This window comes from Scomber japonicus, chromosome 2 (genome assembly GCF_027409825.1).
Source record: "Scomber japonicus isolate fScoJap1 chromosome 2, fScoJap1.pri, whole genome shotgun sequence".
NCBI classification, from domain to species: domain Eukaryota; kingdom Metazoa; phylum Chordata; class Actinopteri; order Scombriformes; family Scombridae; genus Scomber; species Scomber japonicus.
In genome coordinates, this window is record NC_070579.1 from 12,576,136 (window position 1) to 12,586,675 (window position 10,540).

The 10,540-nt window shown below is 44.1% G+C and overlaps 1 protein-coding gene across 1 annotated transcript in view; it reads right to left on the reverse strand.

The window, feature by feature from the left end:
• Positions 1 to 10,205, reverse strand: part of myo15ab (myosin XVAb) — a 48,431-nt gene extending 38,226 nt beyond the window's left edge. The window contains exons 1-10 of the mRNA XM_053326163.1: positions 7,698 to 10,205; positions 4,745 to 5,961; positions 3,637 to 4,411; positions 3,377 to 3,496; positions 2,908 to 3,225; positions 2,386 to 2,583; positions 2,019 to 2,260; positions 1,086 to 1,470; positions 661 to 743; positions 86 to 149 (exon numbers count right to left, since the gene is read on the reverse strand). Coding sequence (XP_053182138.1) covers positions 86 to 149; positions 661 to 743; positions 1,086 to 1,470; positions 2,019 to 2,260; positions 2,386 to 2,583; positions 2,908 to 3,225; positions 3,377 to 3,496; positions 3,637 to 4,411; positions 4,745 to 5,961; positions 7,698 to 10,205 — 5,910 coding nt within the window. The remainder of the gene's footprint in view (positions 1 to 85; positions 150 to 660; positions 744 to 1,085; positions 1,471 to 2,018; positions 2,261 to 2,385; positions 2,584 to 2,907; positions 3,226 to 3,376; positions 3,497 to 3,636; positions 4,412 to 4,744; positions 5,962 to 7,697) is intronic.
• Between the last annotated feature and the right edge of the window lie 335 nt (positions 10,206 to 10,540).

A 10,540-nucleotide genomic window follows, 5' to 3' on the forward strand; every position in this document is an offset into this window, starting at 1 on the left:
GAAAATGGATACAACTGGCAAATCCGTGACATGCAGATTGTATTTTAAAGTAATTTTTTATATGCATATTAGAAATGAAGCATACATATACGAGTTCCTGGTCGTAGCGTTTCTTCAGGTTCATCAGAACTGTGGTCTCATTCAACTCACTGAAAATAAACACACAGAAAATGGAGAGTACAGAGAGCATATTGACACGCTGTAGCAGGATTTCCACGCTCACATTGGTTAATATAAATTACTTCTCAATGGCTTTGAAAAGTCTTTCTCTGTGAAAATTGGCAAATTTCTGAGATAGATAATAATGTCTTTGAAACTGCAGATTAGCAAATAAGACAAATAACTCATGGAGGGGTTCCTTTGGAGTTAAGTGATGATTATAAGATAGACATCAGCACGGGTGTTGCATTTGCATTTTAATAAAGTACTTATATACTAAATGCTGGATATTTCTTTCTGAAACCCACACATTTTCAATTATTCAAAAGCCTCCAGGCACACTGGGAGACACACACAAAGTGAATTGTCGCTTGAAGAAACTGAAAGGAAATGCATTGAAATGACCTGTCGTGCTCTACGCTGGAGCATCAGAATGCCTTTAAGTGTGTGACATAAGTGAACAAGCTGTGAGGCTGTTTGTTAATACTGGATTGAGCTTACGGCAACTGTGTCATGTCCTCCATTCCCTCTGCCCAGCGCTTCACCCTGTGGCCTGTTGTGGGCATGCTTAGGATGGAGTAGAGCTGGACACACACACACACACACACACACACACACACACACACACACACACACACACACACACACACACACACACACACACACACACACACACACACACACACACACACACACACACACACACACACACCATGGTATGTAATTAGACTAACACTGTCATGCAACATTGTAACAGCTTAAGGGATATAGTCATTGCTTGATGCAGAACTGATGTAAGATGACCAGAAATCTTCATATTTTTGTTTGTGAACTTGAAAAATGCTTATTCAGTGTCTCTCTACAATCATTCCCCTCCAAAATAATTGACCATTCATTAAAAACATGATATATAATTTGTTTACTACCTTGTCATACCACTTTTGACCAGGTACCCTCTGTCTGTCAGGGGTCCAGTCTGGATCCTGAGGTTGCCCATCCACAGTTCGAGGCAAGGGTGAATATCCTTCCAACATGCCGTACATAGACCACTTTGACAGATTCTGGACTGTCCCATGTGGCAAAACTCTTTCAGCTGCCCAAATGTCCTCCCCTCCTTCCCCTCCTCCTTGAGCATTCCTGGCCCAGTGGCCTGAGTGTGGCCCATATGGAGGAACCACAGCATAGCAATTATCTGGACCCTGCAGTGCCGTTGGTGCCCTGTATGAGGCGTACCGAAGCTGCTGGTTTTGGATAGCATCATCCAACTTTGGGTTGTTGAACCGTCGTACAAGAGGAGAGCTATCTGGAAGCCTGTAGAGCAAGAAATGATTCTCTTCATTAAAGAACATATGACACGTATTGTAAAACACACAACGAACAACATCCAAAATATGCTGAATTGCGATATACTTGTGATCTGAATGGAAATTCACAAGTCTTTTCTATATATATGGCATTTCCACCACAGGAGCTTCCCCAGAGACCTGTAGCAGTTTGATTACAAATGCAGACCTTTGTTGGGTATCAAACCTGTCTCTGCCCTTTTCTCCATTTCCTGTCTTTCTCTGCATTATAGTTCCTGTCTTATTTTGCTCCCCTACTGTACATTGCTTAATGTTTCATCTATTTATGCTTGATTATTGTTTTTATTGTGCTTTTGTGTATATTATTTTGTTAATATTGTTTTACAGTATGTGAAGCACCTTGTAACTGGTTTTAAATGGTGCAACAGAAATAAAGTTTATTATTATTATTATCATTATTATCTCCTTTTCAACAACAGCAATTCTGTGCAACACCTGGACAAGCCTATCGGGTCATTTTCTGTCCTATTTTTCATTAATAGTGTTTTTACTCACCTGTAATTGACACCACGCATTTGCTCATTCCGTAGTATGGAGGCAACGTTAGGAGTGGTGGGTTTGGGTATCCCCGACAGTACAGAGTTGTCTGATAGATGATAAAGACCTGCAGAACGAAGTGCCATGTTCTGTCTTAGAGCAGCAGTAAGGTTTGGAGAGGAGGGCTTCTGACCAGGAATAACTATGGCATCATCAGGGAGCTGGAATGATGCATTACGAATGTTTTCATTTGTGAGAGCCTGCAGGTGGTGGGAAAAGGGAAACGAATAGTTATTTAAGGCTTTTATGTTCAATTTAAATGTGCCAATCAAAAATCTGGCAATGTAGACATATTAGATTAAGAGAAGTACATAGAAGTACATACTTTGTGCAGATCAGGGGCAACTGGTTTCCTTGGGTCAATGATGATGGTTCCATCAGGCAGAGTGTAGGACAACCCTTTAAGGTAGGGGTTCTGCAGGGCGGCTGTGAGGTTTGGGGTCTTTGGTTTCCTTGGGTCGATTATAATTGTTCCATCTGGGAGGGTGTATGAAGCTGATTTCAAAGCGGTGTTCCCGAGGGCCTAAGTATTACAACAGTTGAGTTCAGGTAGGGTCAGTCAGAGTTAAACTGATTTTAGACTGTTAGACTGATTTTCAGTGAATTAATTTTCTGTAGAATTAGAGCGGAAGCTTAGTATATATTTGATTTCCAGTAATTATCAGCAAAGCTACATCAACTTCTGGAGACTATTTAAAATCCTTGTCCCTGTTTCCTTCCACAAAAGTCCTTATATATGAATGAGAAGGGAGGCATGAGTTATAGACAACACACACACAAAAGTAACAGGTAATGTGAAAGTAAAGGGAAACATAAAAAATCCAAAGAGTCTTAATCCATGACTAACCTTTGCCAAGTTTGGTGGTAGGGGTAAACTAGGGTCACGAACTCCATCTGGTAGGTTGAATGTGGCATGCCGAAGGGCAGAGTTATGGAGGGCTTCGGACAGGTTTGGAGAGACAGGTTTCCATGGATCAATGATGATAGTACCATCTGACAGCGTGTACGATGCACTTTTAAGGTAAGGGTTCTGAAGTGCTGCTGTAAGGTTCGGGGTCTTCGGTTTCTTGGGGTCAATCATAATGGTACCATCAGGGAGAGCAAACGAGGCTTCACGTAGAACTGGGTTGTTTAGGGCCTTAGCCAGGTTTGGGGGAATGGGTTGCTGTACAAGGAAAGAGAGCAGCGCCAGAAAAACACAGACGTTAACTAATACATAGTTATGGTAGGCAGAGAGGTAAGAGAAGAAATTAATTAATTAATAAAAAGGTGAATTCATTCATTCATAAAATAAAGGATCAAGGATCATTCGTTACTTGCTGTCTCGGATCTACAATGGTGCCATCAGGTAGAGTATAAGATGCAGTCTTTAGATCCTGGTTCTGAAGAGCTCTGGAAAGGCTGGGAGACATGGACTTCTGGGGAATACGTGGGTCCTGCGTGTTTGGGTGTGGGGAGTGATTTAGAGAGAGTACAACTGTAGTATTGCAATTGTTATTGTTATTGTTAGACTGTATGTAGACACACATATATATTAGGTTGCAAAGTTATTTAGATATTCTCTTTTTATATCTACCCTGATAACTGATCCATCAGGCAAGGTGTACGAGGCCCCACGGACTTGCTGGTTTTGCAAGGCATGGTTGAGCATTGGAGGAGAAGGTGAAGCTGTGTATGGTGACATTACGGTTCCATCTGGCAGCCGGTACGATGCCTGCATCAACTGTGGGTTTTGTAGGGCAGTTCCTAACATTGGTGAAGAGGGTGGCGGGGGTCCATATGGAGAACGTCTGAGTTGCATAGGTGTCCGATAAGATGCTTGGCGGAGGTTGGGGTTCTGTTGTAGTGCGTGGTGGACCTGAGGCCCAGTTGGTGCGTAAGGGTTACGGCGTTGCATCATGGGGGATCTTAAAGATGAGACATTCTGCAAATCAGAGCTGTGCTGTAAAGCATCATAGAGCAGTGGTGCCGGACCAGGCTCAGTAATATATTCGTATGGAGTAACGACAGTCGGTCCGTATGGTGAGCGGAGATGTGGAGTTTGATAAGAGGCCACACCCTGTAGTGCCTGACCATGTCTCATGGCTCCAGAGAGCATTGGGGATGAAGGTACAGAGGCATATGGGGATTGAGGTCTTTGAAGAGGAGACACATAAGATGCCTCTCTAATTGATTGGTTTTGCAGAGCTCCCGACAGTACTGGGGATGAAGGAGGCATAGGCTGTTCATAAGGTGACATTGGCCTTCGCAAAGGAGAGACATAAGATGCATCTCGTACAGCTTGATTCTGCAGAGCCCCAGACAACATGGGAGAGGTAGGAGCCATAGGCTGTTCATAAGGTGACATTGGCCTTCGCAAAGGAGAGACATAGGATGCACCTCGTACAGCTTGATTCTGCAGAGCCCCAGACAACATGGGAGAAGAAGGGGCCATAGGCTGCTCATAAGGTGACATTGTTCTGTGCAGTGAGGCAGCATAGGAAGCATCTCGAATTGCCTGGTTTTGCATTGCAGCGGAAAGCATAGGGGATGAGGGAACATGAGGTTGTGCATATTCGGTAGCCATACCTACCATCTGGGCTGCCTCTGGGCCAAGAGGGGAAGAAAAAGAGGCCTGTCGGATAGCCTGGTTCTGCAAAGCACCAGATAACATGGGAGAAGAGGGGGCAGCAAATTGATAAGACTGTTCAGCATATGGATCAACATCAGGGCCAGACACATATGTTTCTGGTGGTGGATGAGCAACTCGATGGGGCAAGAGGGGTGAGGACTGACGAGAGAGTCGAGGAGAGAGGCGTGGGGATGCAGGATGTGGCATATGCTTAAGGGAGGGCTGTGGCGAATTGGGACGCCTTCCTCTCAGGGAATGCTGGGCCATGAGGGGTTGTCCTCGAGCAATGGGGCGCGGAGGAAATCGACCAGATTCTCTCCTCCCCAGGGGAACACGATGGACCATGTGAGGGGTGTGGAAAGGAGACGAGAGGTGGGAGTCCACTGTGAGAACGGAAGATGTATTGCTTCGTACGGAGGCGGAACGGAATGGACGCACATTCTGAGTGGGTGGGGGATATGGACGCCCACGGAGACCCATTGGGGAGGGCCGAACAGTACCTAAGGGAACATTCCCCCCCATCCTAGGCCTGGCCAATGGAGTGGGGTCCCTGAGCAGTCGAGTTGAGCGACGAGAGAGTGTAGGAGATGTTGGGACAGGCCTGGGCCCTGTAGGAGATAAACTGCGATGAGAGGGAGAGGGAGAAGGCCTTCGACTAAGGTGTGGAGAGAGAGAGGGAGATGCATGACCAGGGGAGTGGATTGGAGAGGTTGGCCCATGCATCTTTCTCCCACCAAATGGACTGCGGACAGGTGAGGGTGATGGTGGGGGACTTCGCCTCCTAATGGAAGCATGGGGTGAGGAAGGTGGAGAACGTTGCCTCATTGAGGCTCTTGGTGAGGTAGGTGGACTACGCCGAATCATGGACGCACGGGAAGAGAGAGAGGGTGCCCTAGCCAGGGGAGACGGTGACCTCTGTGGTGGCATTCTATGATGGGCGACTGGGGAAGCCATGGGGGAGGAAGGAGGTGATATCCGTCTCGACATGACGGAAGGCGGTCTTTGGGCATTAATGAACCCATTCCTCATGGATAGTTGTGGGGAGGGGCTTCGTCTCTGTGAAAGCATAGGGGAGGGTACTGGAGAAGCCATGGCAGAGGGATGGCGCTGCATCTGTGGGGATGGCATGATGACAGAGCGGCGGGATGGAGTTGGAGAGGGATGCAAGCGTCGGGCAGAAAGGGGGGACATATTTGCTTGCTTGATAATCATGGCAGTTGGAGTAGGGATTAATGGTAGGCCATAACCCTGTTGCTGTGACATCATCATTGGGTCTGTCATCATCTGCTGCTGTAGAAACACACAAGAATAGTGGAAAATAAAAAAAGAGAATGTAATTAACATTTACATAGATAAAAAATGGGGTAGCACTATTGAAAATAGTCCAAAGGTTGTAGTGAAAATTGGTTATGGTTTCCCAATTAAACTATTACTCACCTTATGCGAAGTTCTGGTAATTGGCTACATCTGCTCTACAATTAACTTTTATTGTGAGTGTAGTGCACATTTTTAAGTCCTGGCAGAGCAAATGCTATTGTCAGATTATAATGAAGTTCCGTTTTTACCAGTCACTATAAAAGCCAGTATTCATTGTGAAAACTGCAGTAAGTACCCTTCCCACTCCACCGCAACACAGTACTCCTGTGTGACTCATATTATGCTAACATATCTTTTGAAGTGTTGGCAACTAGAGCAAATGTAAATGTCTTTGTGCAATTTAAGGTGTTATAGGCATGTTATGGGTGTCATAGGTTGCAGGGATTTGCAAAAGAGCCAACCTACACACCTTCCAAATGCTAACAACTTCTCATATGGACCAAGTATAAAAAGAGCCACTCTAAAGTCACTGTGCATGCCCATGTAGCCCAGAAGAGTATAATTCCAGTTTAAGAGGCAGTAGAGGTATGCTCTTGAGAAAGCAACAGGATATATTGTCTGGTTTTCACATGTCCAGCCCTCACTATGAGGGAAATCTGATTGAAAATGGGCAAACATGCTCCTCAGTGACAGTTAACTGAATGTATTCTGATAAAACATAAAAGCTTACCAAAAATGTTTGTGCTAGTATAGGCTATAGTTACACTGCAAAAATATATGTTTTCCATTAGGGGTGTGATGAGATCTCGCGAGACGAAAACACGATGATATTTCTCGTTGAAGTGAATTTTGTCTCCCGAAGCTATAATTAAGGGGCGCACCAAAAAAAAAAGAAAAAAAAAAAAGACGGTCGTTTTTTTATCGCTCATTTGCACTTCATGTCTTCTTTTTATAATATCACGTGTGGATCATTAACCTTGTTACAGCTTCTACCTGTTGAGAAGTATGAGATGAGGAGAGGAACCTACATTGAGGAGCAGGGAATCTAGCGCAGCTGTGGAAGACTAATGATGCAAAAAGTGAAATGAGTCACACTACCAAATTATAACATGTTATATGTTGTTCTACTTGTGTATTTATGTGATACAGGATTTGTGCCATTTACTTTAATTTCTGTGTTTTTTATTAGCAATATGTTATATGGATTCTTTATTGAATTTATATGAATATACTGTATTAGAATTGTTTCTACTCTTTATAATTTACTTTTTGGTATTTGTGATTGTATCTAACTTTTGTATTTATGGTTGTTATTTCCATTAATACCAAAATTATCAATCTATAAAATATCTATATGGGGAAACCTTTTACAGTGCTGAATACTGCATATGAAAATTATATATTTAGAAAGTAGAACTAAAGTGATTAATTACAAGATGATTAGTTAAAACATTTCAATTAAATTTCCATTTTGTGAATTTCAAATAAAAAGAACAGTCATGTATTTCCTCATTGAAGTTTTCTTTAAAATATAGTTAAAATCTCGTCTCAATCTCGTGAACCCAATATCGTGTCTTGTCTCGTCTCATGAGCTGAGTGTCGCCACACCCCTATTTTCCATATATTTGATAACAGTTAAACAATCTATTGACCCTCTAAAAAAGTACAGGTATTTAGAATCAATCATGAAACACCAAGGCTCGTATTACCTGTGGTGGCATCATTTCTGGATACATCTGTTGCTCAGGTGACATCAATTGCTGTGACATCATTTGGTCCTGTGGTGACATCATTGGCTGTGGCATCATCTGCTGTGGTGGCATCATTTGTTGCTGTGGGGTCATTATCTGTTGTGGTGACATGACCTGTGATGGCATCATTTGGGGTGACATACTCTGTTGCTGTTGTAAAATCATCTGTTGCTGTGGTGACATTACTTGGGGGGGCATCATCATTTGCTCTTGAGGGGGCATCATCATTTGTTGTTGAGGAGACATCATCATTTGTTGTTGAGGAGACATCATCATTTGTTGTTGTGGAGACATCATCATTTGTTGTTGTGGTGACATCATCATTTGTTGTTGTGGTGACATCATGGTAGCATCTTGACCAGGTGCAAGAGGCATCTGGTCTTCATACTGGATGTCTGACATGTCTTCAAACTCTGGATCAGATGGCAAAGTGGGAGGAGGGGGCAGTGGCACATCTAGACGCTCTTTCCCAAATAAGCGTACTTGAGGCCTAGGAAGTCTAAATGTCATCTCACCTCCCTGAACCCCATCAGTACCATCCCCATATTGATCCAAGTGGTGTGCATACTGGTCCCCATACAGGCCCTGTACCTGATCCATCCCTTGCCCTCCAAAGCCAAAGACCTGCTGGCCTCCTTGTGGAAAACCAATGGCCTGTTGGGAGCTGTAGTCTTGATAGGGCATGCCAACATCACTATAGCTTAATTGATAGTCTGGCGGAAACCCTCCTTGCATTCCCATCATTGCTGCATAAGGATTATCATAACCTGCCTGTCCGTTGTCATAGTAATCCCCTTGTCCATCATCATAGTAAACCCCTTGACCATCATCAAAATAACCCTGAGCCTGAGGGTCAAGATATCCATCCACCTCTTCTGCATATATATGGCCTTCACCCATTAGCGCATAGTAGTCCAGACCCTCGTCACCATACATTGCCATTGCCTGTTGTTGCTGGTAACCATATGGATCAGCTTCCTGGTTGTTATAGTAGCCTTGGGCAGCAGAATAAGGGTTATAGTAGTCCCCCATGCCCTCATCATAGGGACCACCTTCATAATACTCTGCATTTGGATCATAGACTCCTTCGTCTTCATAGTAACCTAGGTCTTGATATTCTGCCCCTCCCACCCCATTGTCATAGTAACCAAACTGACCCTGACTTTCATATGCTGCAGCTGCCTCGTCCCCATAACCACCATAACCATCACCGTATCCCCCATATACACCTTTCTGGCGGAATGAATGCTGTTGGCCATATCCATAAGCCTCCTCCCCATGCTCATAGCCATCGTTATGGTAACCATGGGGATAACCTCTGGAACTGGAATGGCGGCTGTGTCCCCTACGCCCCCCCCAGCCATGGTTTCTTGAATTTCCTTGCATTTTAGTTGTAAGGAAGCGTTTGGTCAGCCAATTAGTTGCTGCTGCGACCCTGCCCACTAACACACTTCTATTCTTGAAGGCATCAGTTTGGCCATCACCGTCCTTTTTTTTAAACAACCCTTTGAAGAAGCCCCCTTTCTTCTCTACTGAATCTTTCACTCCTCCCAGGCGAAGCAGCATATAGGTTGGCTTCTTCCCACCATTTGCCTTCTCTTTTTCCTCTTTCTCTTTTTTCCTTTTTTTGCTAGCCTTAAACCTCATCATGAATCGAGAGGTGTTCTTCAGCATTGATTTGCGGCGTTTCTTCCTGGCAAGTCTTTTTTTTCTCTTACCCAACCCCAGAAACAAACTGAATGTACTTTTTAGCTTCTTTCTGCTGTTTCTACGCCTCTTTAAGCCGGAAAACTTCATGAACATCCTGGACATGTTCTTCAGACCTTTCTTTGGGATTTCCTTTACTGGAAGCTGTGGAGCCTCCTCTTTCTTTTTTGCTTTCTTCTTCTTCAGATCAGCATCAGACTTCCCTCCTTTATGACGGTGGCGGTCATCTTTGGACTTCTTTTTGGATTCAACATAATCTTCTTCATCTTCCTCATAATCCTCTTCTTCTTCATCCTCCTCCTCCTCATCTTCTTCAGAATCGCCCCCACGTCTAGACCTTCCACCTTTCTTTCCTTTAGCTCCCTTGCCTCCTCGCCCCTTCCTTCTTCTGTCATCTTCTGATTCTTCCTCATCTTCTTCGTCTTCTTCACTGAGCTCCTCGTCCTCTTCTTCATCGCTCAGAAGCTCCTCTTCTTCCTCCTCTGATTCCACCTTCTTTCCCTTCCCTTTGTCTTTTCCTTTCTTTCCATCATCCTTCCCCTTGGGTGGTTCTTCCTTTCCCTTCTTCCCTCCTTTCTTATCATCCTTGCCAGCTTTTTTATCATCCTTTGCCGCTTTCTTATCATCCTTGCCAGCTTTCTTGTCATCTTTTCCTCCCTTTTTGACATCTTTCCCTTTCTTTTCTTCCTCTTTCTTTTTTTCTGGTTCAGGTTTTCCACCCTTCTTTGCGTCCTTCTTGGTGTCCTTCTTGCCGGGCATTTTGACAAGTAGCTAGGAGCACAACATGCCCTCTCTTCAGGATGGATAGCAGTAAACCTTCAAACACACAAAGACAGAAATATCACACATGCACTCTATGGAGGGAAATACTGTAAGAGTATTTTAAATTGAAGAAAATGGTATCTGATATGTGAAGAAAATATAACCAGAAGTCTGACCTTTAAAAGATTCCTTTGTTTAGATATGCCTGGTTGAATTTGTGGCAGCGCTATATGCAGGTTCAGTATCCGTGTGAGGACAGGTCCACCTGGCCAAAGCAGTACTACATCGCCCAAATCTGGTCCCCATGAAGGCTCCTGTAAAGACAAGCAGTA